Genomic DNA, 18933 nt, shown 5'->3' with positions numbered 1-18933 from the left:
AAGCAATACTTCGTTTGATTTCTTGTCTACTGCTTCCTTGTGTATTGATAGTGAATCCAAGCAAAATGAAGTATTTGACAACTTCAATCTTTTCTCAATTTATCAAGGCATTATTTATTAGTCCAGTCGTGGGGATTTTTGTTTTGTTTCCACTGAGGTACAACCCATATTGAGGGCTGTGGTCTTTGAACTTCATCAGTAAGTATTCTAAATTCTCTTTGCTTTCAACCAGCAAGGTTGTATCATCTGCATATTGCAGGTTATTAATAGTCTTCCTCCAATCTTGATGCCACATACATCTTCATATAATTCAGATTCTCGGATTATTTGTTCAGCATACAGATTGAATACGTATGGTGAAAATATAACCCTGGCACACACCTTTCCTTATTTTAATCCATTCAATGTCCCCTTGTTCAGTTCAAATGACTGCCTCTTGGTTTATGTACCGGTTCCTCAGGAACACAATAAAGTGTTCTTGAATACTCATTCTTTGCAATGTTGTCCATAGCTTGTCATGATCCACCCAGTTGACAGAAAGCCTTTGCATAGTCAATAAAGCACAAGTAAACATCTTTCTGGTATTCTGTGCTTTTAGCCAAGATCTGACATCAGCAAGGATATCCTTTGTTTCACATCCTCTTCTGAATCCAGCTTGAACCTCTGGCAGTTCCCTGTCAATATAGTGTATCAGCCATTTTTATCTTCAGTAAAATTTTACTTGTGTGTGATATTAATGATATTGTTCAATAATTTTCACATTTTGTTGGGTCACTTCTCTTTGGAATAGGCCCAAATATGGATCTTTTCTATTCAGTTGGCCAAGTAGTTGTCTTCCAAAATTTTTGGCATAGCTGACTAACTGTCTCCAATGCTACATCAGTTTGCTGAAGTATTTCAGTTTGTAGTCCATCAATTCCTAGAGCTCTGTTCTTTGCCAGTGCCTTTCAGTGTACATTGGAGTTCTTCCTTCAGTACCATTGGCTTTTGAGCATATGTTATCTCTTGAAATGGTTAAACATCGACTATTTCATTTTGGTACAGTGACTCTGGTACTCTGGTACTAATTTTAGTATATACACAAAATGGAATAATATGCAAACTTAAAGAATTTGTCAAACAACTCATAACATGGATGAACCTGGAGGATGCTATGATAAATGAAAGTAGTCAATCACAAAAGGATGATTTTATTGTATAAGACCACTATTGTAAAACATCAAAAGATTTTCACACTAAAAGAAACATTCTTTGATGGCTATCAGAGGTAGGAGGGGAAAGGAGGATAAGTTTTTGGCTAGAAGACAGAAATGTATTAACTTGTGTGCCAAGGCAGGCAATATACACAATAAGATGAAGTCTTTATTTTTATTTTCTTATAAAAAAATTATGAAGGCAGGGGAATACACTGGGAGGAGTGCAAGCGTTAAAAGCAAACGAGGTAAATACTGCTATATACACAACCCTGCAATAATGGTAAACTACAAGTAGATTAATGGATAGGTACACAGGTTGAAAGTTGGAGTCTACCACAAATACATAAATATATATGGACAGCAAAGTTGGTTTGAACTACAAAGTCGGCTGTTCAAGCTCACCAGCTGCTCCTTGGAAAGGATCGCTGTGGGTTGGAATCGAGCCGACAGCACTTAACAACCACCACTACCAATTGCTCTGAAAAGAATCACATTAAAAGGTTCTGGATCAAGAGGGAGAAAAATGTGGGAAACTCAAAATTGTAACAATAACACTAGGGAGGGACATACACAATAGAATGATCAGCCATTTGAGATCAAAAGGGCAGCACTTAACCCAAGAATAAAGTTGAAACCAGTTAGAAAAGGAACAGGCATGGCAACACAGGGAAGAAAGTGGGAGAAGTAATGTTAAATCGTGAGGATTATAATTTAAAAAAGGAAACAAAATGACAAAACCTTCACAGAAAACAACACTTTCTTCTAATACACAGTAAAAAAAAAAAAGAAAGGAGAAAATTTGTATTTATTTTTTAAGTCACTTGTACCAGGAAAGGAAACTTTCCTTGAAAGTCCGGGGTTCTCATGGGACCCTAGGCATATAACTCTATCACCACACATGTGTTAATGTAAGCATTTTTTTTTTCTTTTTCTGTTTCTGTTGTTGTCTGCCCATCATTTCTGTTAGAATTTGTTGTTGTAAAGTGCTGAGTCGGTTTGACTCATAGCTACCCTGTATAAGGTTTCCAAAGATCTGGCAGCGTAGTGGTTACGAATCAGGTTGCTAACTTCAATGTCAGCAGTTTAAAACTACCAGCTGTTTGCAAGAGAAAGATGAGGCTTTCTGCTCCTGTAAAAATTCACAGCCTCAGGAAACCCTATGCAGGGTCGCTATGAGTTGTAACCGACTCCATGGCACATAACCAACAACCCACAGGGTTTCTGAGGAGCAGCTGGTGGATTTGAATCTAAAACCTTGTGGTTAGCAGACCATTGCTTATCCTACAGTGCCACACCAGAAGTCCTGAATTCCTTAAGTGCAGAAGCTATATCTAATTTATCTATATATCCTTAGTATTAGTAGATAGCCTGGCATACTGTAAATAATAAATGTTGGTGGAATAAATAAAAGGGAGCTTGTTTATTTTGCTAAGTCATAATGACCATTTAATTCACCTTATTTTGTGCCACTTCAAACATCCAAACATTTGTACCAGAAAAAAAAAATAGTTTAAAATTGCCAGATCACTGACCAAAATCATGTTAAACACACACACATATGCATTCTGGTTTTAAACAAGATAGATACAGTGTGAAGACAGATGTTTAAAGCATGATTGAGCTGCAAGTACCCCTTGTTTCCCCAAATTAAAGTTCTTCTGTCCACATCTCTATGACACTGAAGACAGTGTGGTCGACTTTCCTGGGAATCTGAGCCCAAAACCAGAGTAATGTACCTGGGAAGCGCGATGTTTTCCCAAGTAGGAATCATCGTTATCCAACATAGGGTGCTGAAAGGGGTCCCTGGTGGGAGGCATGCTTAAGTGCAGAGTGAGGCGCACTTAAGAGGAATGGCAGGCCAGCGCAGCCACGACACAACCTTGGCTCACAGGGGATTCCTGTCCCAGTTGTTTGGAACACCCAGTTTCGGTTGCCAGGCAACTGCACCGCCAGTTATGATTGAGATGAATGTGCCCTTCGAGGAGGGCGCCATCTGGCGGTTCAACACAGGAGGCCTCCGTATGGGAAGCGGGCGAGAATGCGCCTGGGAGTCCTAAATTTGCACTCAAGAAGTTTCTCTTAAAAAACACCGACATCCTATAGGACTGGACTTCTGCAAAGGTCTTCAGTTGATCAAAGAAGGCCTAGATGACCCTGAAATTTCTTTTTCCCTCGCACCTAACAAAAGTCTTTCCGATTTTTGAAACAATCGAAAAACTGGCAACAACCAGAGACGGAAAAGCCTGGGTGTTAGTATTTGGAAAATTGCCGGCTGAGGCATTCTGTCAGGGCTGAGTCCTGAATCGGTTGCACCTTCTAAAAGCACGGATGGAGCTGGCAGGATAGACGTTTGATCTCGGGAAACTACTGTAGCAACATCTACTGGGTAAATGATGACTTCGGGGGGTAGAGATGGCCTCTCAATATTCTTTCTTCTTTCTGTTGCTTCACCTACACTAGGTGCTTACTAAGTAATTGTCTAACACCACGTTTGCAAAATTGTTGTTAGGTATTATCCAATTGATTTGTGACAAGAATAAAACTGCCCCACATGGAGTCCTGGCGTGGCGCTGTGGGTTAAGGCGCTGGACTTCAAAGTCTGTTGGAACCACAATGTCGGCGGCGGTTCAAGCTCACCAGCTATTCCTCGGAAACCCTATAAAGGGTCTCTATGGGTAGAAACCGACTCGATGGCACTTAACAACAACATAGGGTTCTTCTAGAAAGGAGCTCTGGTAGCGTAGTGGTTACGAATGGGGCTACGCGAACCTCAGGGTCAGCAGTTGGAAACTACCAGCTGTTGCGCGGGAGAAAGATGAGGCGTTCTGCTCCGGTAAAGATTTACAGTCCCGAAAACCCTGTACAGGGTCGTTATGAATCGGAACCGACTCCACGGCACATAACCACCACCACCAATCGTTACAGAAGCAGATTGCCAGGTCTTTCAACCGCTGAGTTGCCAACTGTGGTTAGCAGCTTAACGCTTAACCTTTGCACCGCTAGGGCTCCTATTGCAAAATTATTGTCCCGACTCATAGCGACCTTGTAGAAGGTTTCCGAGGAGCAGCTGGTGGGTTTGAGCTGCTGACCTTGTGGTTCTCAGACCAGTGCTGATCCTAGCGCCACACCAGGATTGTTGTTGTTTAGTGCCATCGAGTCGGTTCCGACTCACAGCCACCCTGCATAGGGCTTCCGAGGAGCGGCTGGTGAGCTTGAACAGCAGATCTTACGGTTCCAAACCGACTTTGCAGTCCAGTTTATAAACCCGCAGCGCCACATCAGGACTCCACACCAGGATTGTTGGTGATGGTGGTGTTAAGTAAACTGCTTAATTTTGCTGCTGGAAAGAGCAGTAAAAGCCATGGATTGGGTGACGATGGTTTGGAGGGTGTTCCTCCCTTGTTTAACACAAGAGAGCTGCGCCTGCCTGCTGTGCCAGTTGCACCCCTGGCGCGCGCACTTCACTTGCGCGTGCCAGCCGTGGCGGCTACCATGGCGACCGGCAGGTGAGCCGCAGAGGCGCGCGTGGTCCCTGCCCCACCCGCGCGGAGGGAAAGAGGAGGCGGTTGCCTAGGCGACGTAGAGAGGAGGAGGAGAAGAGGAAGGAGGCGGAGAAAGGATGGGCGGCCTTGGGGAAACCGCAGGGAGGTGACTGGAGCGAGCCCAGCCCCTTGCATCCTTCCCCTATATACCTACCTCCCCTTTTTTTCCGCCTTCTGCCAACTGCTGTGGCAGCCGCAGCACCTGAGCCGCTGCTGCCGCTCGCTCAGGACAGATATGGTTGAGACAGGGCGCAGCCTCCACCCCTCTGTCAAAGGCAGAGGAAGAAGTGAACGGAGCGTACCCCAGCTTCTTCGGCTGCTGCTCTGGGCTGGGACCGCCTTCCAGGTGACCCAGGGAACCGGACAGGAGCTTCATGCCTGCAAAGAGGTATGTGCCCCAAGACCCGCCTCCGCTTGAGTCAGAAAAAAAGATGAATCTAGGCGGAGACCTTGGGGACCGAGGCACAGACAGTTTCAGAGGCCACGGGAGTTTGGGTTTCTTTGGGGGTGAAGCGTGGGGGCTGGGCCGAGGAGCAGGCTGGCGTCATGGAGAGGCCAGCCCACTAGAGGACTCAAGAAATAGATAATCCTCACAGCCTGGGCTGCTGAGCTCTGGGAAAAAGGTTCAGTTCCAAGGAGAAGAGGGACCCGGGCTTGGGAAAGAAGGAGGAAGAAAACATGAACTGTTTTCCAGCTGGGGTGAAACGAACCTAAAAGTGGTTGAAAACAAAAGACCAGGTACAGAAGAGCCAAAACAGAAACTGGGAGAGGCCAGAAATGGGATGAGAAAGGAGTTAGGAAGGCCTTAGAAAAGTAGTGGAGAGGTGAGAGACTGTAAGATCCCATCAACTCTCCCTTTTCTCTCCCTCCTTCGTGTTAAACATCCAGCTGCCTTGCAGGTTGCCAGATGTTTTGTGGTCTCCCTTGAACTTTACCTGGTGTACCCAACGACACATGACCCACCTTTGTCCAGACTTTCTTTTAACGTCTCATTTTTGCCGATCTCCTCTCTCCTTCTCCACACTTGTGCCTGCCATATGCCATAAGTCTTTATCAAAATGTTTCTGTTTCTAAAATGTTGGCAATATAATTCAGACCCTAGGAAATAAACCACTTCCAAACAAAAATACCTTTTGAAAACTCTTTTTGGAAGAACATACAAAGGTTTTATAAGTAACAAATCTCTGTAGTTTCTGTATTATTGAGATAACAAATGTTGGCTTTGCTCTGGGTAACCTTTTTAACCATATGGCAAATGCAGCAATAAGGTATTTACAAGAACTATATTGAGGAAGACAAAATAAAAGTTGTTTTTTTTTTTTTTTTTACCTCTGTGAACTTCATAATAAGGCAAGAGCCTGGAACTGTGGAAATAATCTTAAATGTCAAACTTGACAAAGTTTTCAGAGGTTGAAATATTTTTAAATAGGTTTTCAGTGTTAACTGAAGATCAACAATACACACTGGACTGCAAACTACAAGGTTAGCAGAGAAAGATGAGGATTTCTGCTTCCGTAAAGATTTAAAGCCTCAGAAAGCCTATACAGGGTTGCTATGAGTTAGAACCGCCTCCATGGCACTTGACAACAATGTATGGATATATAGTCTTTTGAAGGCGTTTAGTAGACTATCGACAACATAACAGATCATGAAGAAGCCGGAGGGTGAGGAAAGGAATTTTTGCGTGAATGAATATGTTTGTCTTCATTCATGAATGTGACACAATTGGCTCCCAGACACCAGACATCTGATAATTTTTATTAGTCCCAATGATGATTTGTCCTGGTCATCTACATTTCCATCCAGACACTTTATCAACTGGCTGACAGATGTCTGGGAACAGCATGATTTTGTCAGTAACTGAGACTCAATGGTTTTCGTGACCTGTGGTCTGACTGAGATAAATAGTCCAAGCAAGTCCACTTCCTTAAGAATCAAATGTGGAAATCTTCTGAGGGGAAGGTAAGGATATTATAGCTCAACCACTAGAGCTTGCTGAGAATCCTTGTCAACTACAGAAAATGTGAGGCATTTTAAGAAATTGAAAACTTAGCACCATCTTGTTGTTGTTGTTAAGTACCGTGGAGTCGGTTCCGACTCACAGTGACCCTGCACAGGGTTTCTGAGGCTGTAAATCTTTACGGGAGCAGAAAGCCTCATCTTTCTCCCGTGGAACTGCTGGTAGTTTCGAACTGCTGACCTTAAGGTTGGCAGCCCGACTTGTAACCACTACACCACCAGAGCTTCTTTAGCACCATCTTACTTACATTAATATATATTTTTTCTTTTAAAATATAATTTTTTAAACTTTTAATTGTGAATTCAGTAAAGGTTTTTATAGAACAGAACATCAGTCCCACATTCAACAAATTATACACTTCATGTCATTACGGTAATTGCAATCCACTCCATGTACCATCAGTTAACAGTATTTAGAACTGTAACTTGTGTGCAAATCTTGTTGTTAGACCTGTTTAAATGACCAGTATTTGCAAAAGGTCTTGCCATGAAGTGAGAGCTCCAAGGGCGGTGGAAAACTGTGGAGTCAATATATCAGGGTTCAGTCGCTACCTGCTACTTAGCAGATGTATCATATGGCAGTTTGGGATCTGTTGTTGTTGTTGTGAAGTGCCATAGAGTCAGTTCCAACCCATAGCAACCCTGTATAGGGTTTCCGAGGAGCAGTTGGTAAGCTTCAACTGCCGACCTTGCCGTTCAAATGACTTTGCAGTCTGGCGCATTAACCCACAGCGCCACACCAGGATCTGTAATATGAGTATTAAAATCATGTTATTGTTGTTGTGTACTGTTGATTGTGAATCATAGCAATGCTTTGTGACAGAGTAGAACTGCCTATAGGGTTTTCTAGACAGTAACCTTTATGGTTGAAGATCACCAAGTCTTTCTCCCACAGAGCCATTGAATGGGTTTGAACTGCCATCCATTCAGTTAGCAGCTGATTACTTGCCTCAAAAAGCTCATAGCCACCCTGTATAGGGGTTCCAAGGAGCAACTGGTGGATTTGAACTGCCTGCTTTACGGTTAGCAGCCCAGTGCTTATCCTACAGCACCATACCCTGAAAAGGAGCCCTGGTGTGGTGCTGTAGGATAAGCACTGGACTGCTAACCGGAAGCTTGTTGTTGTTAAGTGCCTTCAAGTCAACTCATAGCAACCCTGTACAGGGTTTCCAAGGAGCAGCTGGTGAGGTTGAACCTCTGACTTTGTGGTCCAAACTGACAGTGCCATTCAAACCCACCAGCCACTCTTGGAAACCCTATACAGGGTTGCTATGAGTTGTAATTGACTCCATAGCACACAACAACAACAACAACCCCCCAAAGGAGCCTTGGTGGCACTGTGGGTTAAGCATTGGACTGCTAACTGAAAGGTCAAACCCAGAAGCCTCTTCTCAGGAGGCTCTCTGTGCCCATATGATGCATAGTCTCAGAAACCCTATATAGAGTTGCTTTGACTTTGAACCAACTTGATAACTGTGGGTTTTACTTGGTTTTGGTTTTACCCAAAAGGATTACTATGAGGATTGAAAGAAAATACATAGAAGACACAAACAAAATTACCTAATTCCCTTTCCTCTTTAGCTTCTTTGCCTTTAGATCCATACTCCACACCAGTGTGAAAATGGCTTAGAAGGCATGATGATTGGCCATGGGCGTCAGCAAGTCCTATTTACACATTCCTTGAACAAACAGTGGCTATGAAACACTTTTGAACTCCAAAACAATAAGGATGAGAATAAACCCATTATTGTTATAATGTTCCTCCTTTGGCAGTTTGAAGTGATCTGGCAAATTTGGGAGCATCCAACTTTGAATTTCAATAGTGCAAACCAATTCAGTATAGACTAACCCTTCTCTGTTCTTAATCTTAATGTGAGTTTCTTATGAGCCTGGGTGTTAATGGCAGGGACTCTTATCAGGCCAAGGCTTACTCCAGTGACAAGGCAGTTCCTGCCTTGTGCTGATTACACATGGGCTTCACCTAGTTTCTGAAATCTGAGGCATCCCTCTTGATTGAATCATGAAATAAAAATGATTTGTCCTATGCTTAAACTGAGGTGGTAGAGAGCTCGGAGTTCTACATCACTGGTTATGTGCTGGGGCTTGGCAATCCTTTCATAGTCTTACAATAATTAGTGTCACTAGTGGAACTAAACATCCTGTATGGTGTTTGTCTTCATGAGTCATTTCTTTAGCTCTGTGCTAGCCCAGGTTAAGTGCTCACTGACAGCTGTAGGAGTCATTCCCACAGCACAAACCCACTACTTATTTACTTACAAGTCAGTTTCCACTTATAGAGACCCTGCATAGGTTTCCGAAGCTGTATATATCTTTGTTGTTGTTGTTGTTGTTGTGTGCCGTGGAGTTGGTTCCGACTCATAGCGACCCTGCACAGGGTTTCCGAGGCTGTAAATCTTTATGGGAGCAGACTGCCTCATCTTTCTCCTGTGGAACAGCTGGTAGTTTCAAACTGCTGACCTTGTGGTTCGCAGCCCGATTCGTAACCACTACGCTAAGCAGAAAACTTCATCTTTCTCCCGAGGAGTGGCTGGTGTGTTTGATCTGTTGACTTGTGATTAGCAGTCCAGTGCTTATCTTACAGTGCCACTAGAACACATGGAATCTAAATCAAATGAGACAGGAGCAGAAAACTGCCTTTGACATCATCTTCCTTGTCCTGCAGCTCCGGCGCTGACTGCCCCAAAGGGACCTTTCTGTCAATATTAAAAATTTTTGTAATCTGGCATATTGGAATAAAATGATGACTCTGCCACTTAATAAGGGTGCTACTTCTAGCAAGTTAATGAACCTCTGACAGTCTCAGATTTTTGCCCTGTAAAATGCGGATTGTTGTTATTAGGTGCCATTGAGTCAGTTCTGACTCATAGCAGCCATAGGTACAACAGAATGAAACATTGCCTGATACTGCACCATCTTCATAGTTGCTGCTATGTTTGACCCTATTATTGCAGTCACTGTATCAATTCATCTGGTTGAGGGTCTTTTTCTTTTTCTCTGATTACCGAATTCACAAGTCTATTGTGAGGATTTAGTTAGATAACACATATAAAGCGACTAATACATGCACTTGACATATCTTAGGTCCATAAGAAATGTTGATAGGTAGAAAAGATAAGTATACAAATAATGGCATAGAAATGATGAGATAAGATAGCATATGGCAGACAATGCAGGAGTGGTCATATAGAAGTTGATAGGAAAAGAGGGAGGAAAACTTATCTGAACAGTTGGCATTTGATCTGCTTCTGGAATAATCAGTAGACTTTGAATGGGTAGACATGGAGGAAGGCTGTTTTCCAGATAGAGGGAGGAACCTGAGGAAAAGGCCATAAGTGGAAAATTGCAAGTGGTCCTGGGAATTAATTGCAAGTAGGCCAGTTGGCTGAAATGTGGAGTGTGGAATACAATAGAAGATAAAGTTGAATAGTTAGAAAATAAGTAGAGAACCCCTGGAGGATTTCTGGTGGAGACAGCAGCCTGCTCAGAGTGGATTAACAGGAACACAAGTAAACATGGCTGAGATTGGCTAAAAGGTGAATGCAGAGAGATGGGGGCAAGGAGACCAATTCAGAAGATCCTACTGAGATCAAGGAGGAAATTAACAAAGGGATTGCACTGAGCTGGTGGCAGTGGAATATATGGTGGTGGTGGTTGGTGGTTATGTGCCGTGGAGTTGGTTCTGACTCATAGCGACCCTGTGTAGGGTTTCAGAGGCTGTAAATCTTTACAGGAGCAGAAAGCCTCATCTTTCTCCTGTGGAATGGCTGGTAGTTTCAAACTGCTAACCTCGAGGTTAGCAGCCTGACTCGTAACTACTATGCTACCAGAGCTCCTTAGTGAGATACATGGAAAGGTGTAAATATGCAAAATATGCTGAAGGTAGAGCTCAGAAGATTATGCAAATGATTGACTGTAGGTGAAAGAGAGACTCTGGTGTGGCGCTGTGGGATCAACACTGGTCTGCGAACCACAGGGTCAGCATATCAAACCCACTAGCTACTCCTTGGAAACCCTATACAGGGTTGCTATGAGCCAAAACTGACTCGATAGCACCTAACAACAACAACAACAACAACAGGTGAAGGAGAGGGCTGGGTGGAGGATTTTAGAGTAGGTGGTGGTGCTAGCCAGAAGAACAGCTTTAGAGAGAAGACTTATAATAGCCTTTCTCTGCTCCTCCTTCTAGTGTTAAGTACTATTGAGTCGATTCTGACTCATAGCGACCCTATACTGGGTTTGCGAGGAGCAGCTGATGGGTTTGAACTGCCGACCTTGTTGTTCTTAGTCCAGTGCTTATCCTACAGCACTACACCAGCTGTTGTTGTTAAGTGCTGTCAAGTTATAGGGTTTCTGAGGAGCATCTGATGAGCTTGAACCTCTGACCTTGCAGTCCAGTGCATTAACCCGTAACACCACACCATTATGGGAAAACATCCTAAAGCTTTGGCTCACTGTTTCACTGTGTACAATGGCCTCTTTTTCTAGATTCCCACATTGCCTCCCATATTTGGTTCTAACATGTCATTTGAGATTTGAAATCCACAGGGAAATGGGTAGATCTAGAAAACATTCAGGATTCCTGAGCTTTCTGGAAATACCTCACAAAAATATAAGATTTAAAATGGCTCTTTTTTTGTTGGTGCCTTAGGCTGGCTTCTCTAGTGATGCAAAACTATTGATGGCTTCAATGCGCTAACCTGGTGGTTAGCAGTGGAGTTCTTTAACCACTGTGCCACCAGGACTCCTCAAGGCATAGCAAGTATTTAATAAATGTTAGCCATTATGGTGTGGCGCTGTGGGTTAATGCACTGGACTGCAAAATCGGTTTGATCCTCAAAGTTGGTGGTTCAAGCTTATTAGCTGCTCCTTGGAAACCCTATACAGGGTCACTATGATTTGGAACCAACTCGATGGCACTAACCAACAAAACAACAACAGAAGTGTGTTAAATTGAAAAGGAAAAGGAGTAGATGTGCAAGATATTCTGAGAGAAAAGTTGATAGATCAACTAAACAAAGAAGCAAGAAACCATCATAGGTAAGAGTCTGGAACTGTGCTGTCCAATATGGTAGCCGTGCCCCATGTGACTATTATACACTGTAAGTGTGGCTAGTGCTGCTGTGGCACTGTAGGGTAAACACTTGACCACAAGGTTGGTTTGAACCTCAAGGTTGGCAGTTCAAGCTCACCAGCCACTCCTCGGAAACCCTACTACACAGGGTTACTATGACTCGGACCCAACTGAACGCCACTTAACATAAGTACAGTTGAGGAAATGAATTTCAAAGTTTACTTTAATGAATTTAAAGTTAAAATTAAAAATGGGTATTCAGTTCAGTTATTATGAAACTTATACGTGTGCTTAGAGTAAGTTGGGTATGTGAATCTTCTTGTCCAAATGCCAATTTTATGAAATGTAAATAGAGATTAAGTATGTCTGATACAACTTTGGCATTCAAATTAAGGTACACTGTGAAGTGTAAATAACATGCTGGGAAAAAAAAAAAGTAACATGCTGGATTTTAAAGACTTAGGATGGAAAAGAATGTAACATGTCTCATTAATATTTTTATGTTGATAACATATTGGAAAGATAGTATTTTAGATATATTTGGTTAAATGTATTGTTAAAACTAATTACACCTGTTTCTTTTACCATTTTAAATACTTTTTGTTATCCAGTTGGTTCTGACAGATAGTGACCCTGTATAAGGTTTCTGAGGAGTAGCTGCCACCGCCAATCTTACAATTCAAAAGGACCTTGAGATCCAGTGCGTTATCCTGAAGTGCCACACCAGAACTCCAATTTAAATATGGCTCCTGGAAAATTTAGCGTAGTGGTTACGAATCAGGCTGCGAACCGCAAGGTCAGCAGTTCAAAACTACCAGCTGTTCCGCGGGAGAAAGATGAGTCTTTCTGCTCCCATCAAGATTTGCAGCCTCAGAAGCCCTGTACATGGTCGCTATGAGTCGGAACCAACTCCACGGCACATAACAACAACAATTACAACTGGAAAATTTAGCATAGTGGTTATGAATCGGGCTGAGAATCTCAAGGTCAGCAGTTCAAAACTACCAGCTGTTCCATGGGAGAAACATGAGACTTTCTGCTCCCGTAAAGATTTATAGCCTCGGAAACTCTGTACCGGGTCATTAAGAGTCAGAACTGACTCCACAGCATGTAACTACCACCACCACTGGAAAATCTAGACTCCAATATGCGGCTTACAGTATATTTTATGTGACAGTGCTGGGCTGGAGTGCTGGCTGTATGAGACTGGTGCCTGTAATTGAATCCTAGTTCCACTATTTTCAGTTTTATTACCTTCAACAAGATATCCAACAAGATTTCTTAGCCTCCATTTCTTAACCTGGAATGCCTTTTATGGGAAGAACCCTGGCAGTACAGTGATTAAGTGCTCAATGTTGTTGTTGTTGTTAAGTGCCGTCAATAGCTGACTGGAAAGGTTGGCAGTTTGAACCCACCAGCAGCTCTTGGGGAGAAAGATGTGGGGTCTACTTGCATAAGATTTACAACCTTGGAAATACTGTAGGGCAGTGCCACTCTGTTCTTCAAGGTCACTATGAATCCGAATCAACAGACAGTAGTGGGAATGCCTTTTATAAACCACAGGGAGATTTCAACAAGGTGACGCTTGAAAGGTACTTTGAAAAATGCACAGTGTATAGTAAACATCTGTGTTCGTGCTTGCTATTATTTTATGATCTGCTTTAAAATAAAAAAAAAAAAAACACATAACAATACATCAGGAACATCTTTCAAAGGCATTTGTTATTTTTAGGTGCTATCAAGTCAGTAACAACTCACAGAGACCCTATGCACAAAAGAACGAAACACTGCCAGGTCCTGCGCCAACCTCACAATCGTTGCTACCTTTGAACCCATTGCTGTTGCCACTGTGCCAACCCATCTCATTGAGTGTCTTCCTCTTTTTCTCCCACCCTCCACTTTACCAAACATGATATCCTTCTCTAGGGACTGGTCCCTCCTGATAATGCATCAAGAGCTCTTGATCATAAGTTACCTCGATTGCTGTTCAACCATTTCTTTTTGGTACAGTATCTCTATATATTCCTTCCATCTTCTTTTGATGCTTTTTGCATCAGTCACTGTTTTGCTCACAGAATCCTTCAATATAGTAATTTGAGGCTTGAATTTTTTCTTCATTTCTCTCAGCTTGAGAAATGCTGAGTGAGTTCCCTTTTGGTTTTCTAACTCCAGGTCTTTGCACATTTTGTTATTATATTTGACTTTGTCTGCTCAAGCTGCTCTTTGAAATGTTCTATTTAGCTCTTTTACCACCTCATTTCTTCCATTTGCTTTAGCATCTCTACACTGGGGAGCAAATTTCAGAGTCTCTTCTGACATCCATTTTGGTCTTTTCCTTCCTTATTCTTAGTGACCTTTTGCTTTCTCCTTGTGTGATTTTGTTAATGTCAATCCACAACTCTTCCAGTCTTAGGTCTTTAGTGTCTGATGCCTCAAATCTGTTCTTCAGACGATCTCTAAATTCAGGGGGAATATATTTATGGTCATATTTTGGCTCTTTTGTACTTGTTTTCATTTCCTTCAGCTTCAGCCTGAACTTGCATATGAGCCATTGATGGTCTGCTCTGCAGTCTGCCCTGGCCTTGTTTTGGCTGGTGATATGGAGCTTTTCCACCTTCTTTTTCCACAGATGTAGTCAGTTTGATTTCTTTGTTTTCAGTCTGGTGAGGTCCATGTGTATAGTCATCTTTTATGTGGTTTAAAAAAAAGTATTTGCAATGAAGAAGTCATTGGTCTTGCAAAATTCTATCACGTGATCCCCTGTATTGTTTATATTACGAAGGCCATATTTTCCAACTAATCAGCCTTCTTTTTTGTTTCCAACCTTTAAATTCCAATCTCCAGTAATTATCAATATATCTTGATTGTGTAGTTGATCAATTTCAGACTGAAGAAATTGGTAGAATGCTTCAATTTCATAATCACTGGCTTTAGTGGTTGATGTGTAAATTTGAATAATAGTGGTATTAACTTGTCTTCTCTTTAGCCGTATGCATATTATTCTACTACAGACAGCATTGTACTTCAAGACAGATCTTGCAATGTTCTTTTTGATGATGAATGTGATGCCATTCCTCTTCAGTTTGTCATTCCCAGCATAGTAAACCATGTGAATGTCAGCATCAAGATCACCAAAACCAGTCCACATCATCTCACTGCTGCCTAGGATATCAATGTTTGTGCATCCCATTTCGTGTTTGACAATTTCCAATTTTCCTAGATTCATACTTTGTACATGCCATGTTCCGATTATCAATGGATATTTACAACTATTTCTTTTCATTTTGAGTTGTGCCTCATCAGCAAATGAAGTTCTTGAAGGCTTTACTCCATTCGCGTCATCACTGTCAAATCTACTTCAAGAAGGCAGCTCTTTCCCAGTTGCATTTTGAGTGACTTTCAACCTGAGGAGGTTCATCTTCTGGCACTATATCTGACAATATTATCGTGCTGTTTATCATGTTTAAATATTCAATAATCTGTGCTGACAGTGTTCCACTGCTACTCATAAGGTTTTCAGTAACTAAATATTTGGAAGTAGTCCATCTGTCCTTCTTCCTAGTCTGTCTTCGTCTAGAAGCTCAGCTGAAACCTGTCCACCATGGATATCTCTGCTGGTATTTAAAATACCTGTGCCATAGCTTCTAGAATCACAGCAACATGAAAGCCACCGCAGGATGACAAACTTGACAGACGAATTATGGTTTTAAGGCATTGCTGTTCTTTGTTGTTAAGTGCTGTCAAATCAGTTCTGTCACATAGTGACCCTGTATAGGGTTTCTTGGGAGCGGCTGGTGAGGTTGAACCACTGACCTGCTGTTCAAACAACTTTGCAGTCCCTACATTAACCCACAGCACCATGCCAGGATTCCTTTAAGGCATTGAAAGTCCTCAAATGACATCATTTTAATGAAGAGCTCCTCTATTAAACTCTTAGACTTCATTCATGGACCACCTGCCTTAGACTCACCCCTTTTCACTTTTTAATGGAGGTCAGCATTTCTACCTTCTCTCTGGAGTCATCAATTTTTCTAATCTAGTAGATTATTCCAATCAGATTCATATGTACTATTATTTCTCCTACCTTAAATATAGTGGTGGTGGTGGGAATATGGGGGCAGAAAAAAGAAACAAAACAATTCTTTTGATTGCCGCTTCCCCCTCCAGCTGCCACCCCATTTTATTCCTCCCTTTTAGAGTAAAAGCCCTTGAAAATTTTGTCTATTATTGCTGTTTCTAAATCCTCTTTCCTTTTCTCTCTCAAATCTACTGTTAGCCAACTTTCGCCCTTAGGATGCCACCGAAACTACTCTTGTTCAGTCCAGGGGCAACATTTTGGTTCTAAATCAGGCTTTATCTACTAGCATTTGATTGAACTGTGATCACTTTCTACTCCTAGAAACACTTTGTTCTCTTGGCTTCCAGTTTACCCAACTCTCTTAGGTGTTTTCCTGCTTCCCTTCAGTCTCCTTTATTGATTTTCCCTCATCTCCTCCAACCCTAAATCTGGCAGTTTCCCAGGACTCCATCCTTGAACCTCTAGTTTAATTTCCTTGTTGATTTCATCCAGTATCATGGCTTTAAGTACCACCTCCTTGTACTTGATGACTCACAAATTCCTATTTCTAGTTAGGATCTCGCTCATGAATTCCAAGATTTGTACATGTAGCTGTATAAATTTTATTTATCTAATTGGTTGACATCTTAGATTTACCACATCCAAAATTCCTAGTTTTCCCACTGCCATTAACCCAGCTTTGCAGAATTGTCATCATCTCAACTAATATCAGCTCTATCTTCAAGCTGCTTAAGCCCAAAACTTTGGAGTTATTCTAAACAGGTCTCTTTCTCCTACTCCCTATGTCCAATTCATTAGAAATCATGTTGGCTCTACTTTTAAAATATATATACAAATATGACCATTTCTTACAACTCTACTGCCAAGGCATGATCACCTCATAACTGGAAAAAGCAAAAACCTCTTCATTGGCTTTTATTGCTTCCACCCTACCCACTTGTCATAGACTGAATTGCGTCCCATGCAAAATATGTATCATCTTGGCTGGGGTATGATTCTGAGTGGTTTGGCAGTCATGTAATGACGTCATGTGGCAGTTTTGTGATGATTCCACATGATGTGAGCTGATCTGATAAACTAATTAGAGGATGAAGGGTGGGCTGCAATACCCTTAGTAACATTACAACCCTGACCTGATGTAAGGGAGTGGCCTGCAACACCTTTTATCTGACAAGAGATAAAAGGATTGAGAAGTAAGCAGAGAAAGGGGAACTTATTACCACCAAGTAAGAGCCAGGAGTGGAATGTGTCATTTGGACCTGGGGTTCCTGTACTGTGAAGCTCCTACAAGATGCTTGGAGATCTCCGAGGACTGCTGGGCCTACAGATGGCGAAAGCAGACAAAGACCTTTCTCCAGAGTCAGCACTCTGAATTTGGACTTCTCACCTTCTAAACTGGGAGAGAATACATTTGTTTGTGGAAGGCATCTATTTGTTGGGTTTCTGTTATAGCAGCACTAGATAACTGAGACACCATTTATTCCTTGTTCTTGGCATAACAGTCAGTCAAGGAAATGTATGGAAAACAAGATAGATTTTGCCCCTTCTTTGCTCAGAACAGAGATGGCACAGCAAATGGCTGCTCACTGAAAGGTTGGTGGTTAGAACCCATCATTGGCTCTGAGGTAGAAAAGACCTGTGGATCTGTTCCTCTAAAGATTTAAGTTTAGGAAACTCTCTTACTGGGGTGCTATGAGTTGGAATCAACTTGACGGCACACATAGTAACTGCTTATAACTTTCCAAGATCTTCGTATCTCAGAGTGAAAACCAACCCCTTAAAATGAACTACAGGCTCCCTCCCCACCCCACCCCCACACACAGTCTGCCCCTCCCACTCCTCTCAGGTCTCACCAGACACCTTGCTTTTTCTCAGACCTGCCAGGCTACCTCCAGCTTCAGGGCCTTGGCAATCACTGTGTTCCTGCCTAGAAGGCTCTTCCCTCAGATGATTGACTTAGTCCCTAACCTTCTATTCTTTGTTGAAATGTTATCCCACTTCCTCTCCCATTTTCTGTTTTAGTTTCTCCAGAGCACCTGCTGGCTGGCTGTGTGCCGTGGAGTCGGTTCCAACTCATAGTGACCCTGTATAGGGTGTCTGAGGCTTGTCAATCTTTACTGGATCAGAAAGCCTCATCTTTCTCCTGTGGAGCAGCTGGTAGTTTCGAACTGCTGACCTTGAGGTTCACAGCCCTATTCGTAACCACTACGCTACCAGATCTCCTTAAACACTATCTGAGGAAGCTTCAAAAAGTTTCTGGAAAAATCCTTTATCTTTTAATACCATTTTTCCATGAGCTTTTTGAAGTCCCTTATATTGTACTTATTTCTATCTTTCCCCACTAGTTCATAAGCTCCATGAAAGCAGGACTTTTGTGTTTTGTTTAATATTGTTTCAACAGCATCCCAAATCAGTAGAATGTGTGAATGAAACAGATAAACAACATTCCATTGATGGAAATTATTTAGTCAATCGCTTATTATTGAATGTATCAGTTATGCCCAATTTTTGGTTATAATGAACAATGCTAAGAAGAATCTCTTTTTACATACATACTTCATTCAACACATTTGTCTTTACTTCCTTGGAACATATTGAATTGCTGGATGAAAGGGTAAGATCATTTTCAGACTTTTCATATAATTTATAAATTCTTTCCAGAGAGTTTTTTATTTTTTTAAACTAGTATATTCTCTTTTGGAATCGACTCCCTGGCACTTAACAACAACAATTTACCAGTAGTTTATGAGTTTTTTTCCACTATGGAGAACCAGATTTAAACAAATCTTTGCCAAATTTATAGCACAAAATAATTTGTAATTTTAAATACTCATTTATTTCATTACTATTTCCTGCTGTAATGACAACTTCATTCTGATATAATTTGCGTATTATAAAATTCATCCCTTTAAAGTGTACAAGTCAGTGGTTTTTATTTTAATTTATGGAGTTGTGTAACCATCACCACAATCTAATTGCAAGACATTTTCATCACTCCAAAAAGAA

At 41.8% G+C, this 18933-nt stretch overlaps 1 protein-coding gene across 3 annotated transcripts in view; it reads left to right on the top strand.

Moving 5' to 3' along the window:
* The first annotated feature begins 4751 nt into the window (after positions 1-4751).
* Positions 4752-18933, top strand: part of KIAA1324 (KIAA1324 ortholog) — a 106522-nt gene continuing 92340 nt past the window's right edge. For 2 of the 3 annotated variants that reach the window (XM_006865967.1, XM_006865968.1), the window contains exon 1: positions 4758-5126. In XM_006865967.1, coding sequence (XP_006866029.1) covers positions 4974-5126 — 153 coding nt within the window. In that variant the 5' untranslated portion in view covers positions 4758-4973. Of the gene's footprint in view, positions 5127-18933 lie in introns of all 3 variants that reach the window. The other variant, XM_006865969.1, reaches the window with a different exon arrangement.

Source organism: Chrysochloris asiatica, unplaced genomic scaffold, assembly GCF_000296735.1.
Source record: "Chrysochloris asiatica unplaced genomic scaffold, ChrAsi1.0 scaffold00085, whole genome shotgun sequence".
NCBI lineage: Eukaryota > Metazoa > Chordata > Mammalia > Afrosoricida > Chrysochloridae > Chrysochloris > Chrysochloris asiatica.
Note: the sequence above shows the minus strand (reverse complement) of the source record. Positions and strands in the feature narration are given on the sequence as shown.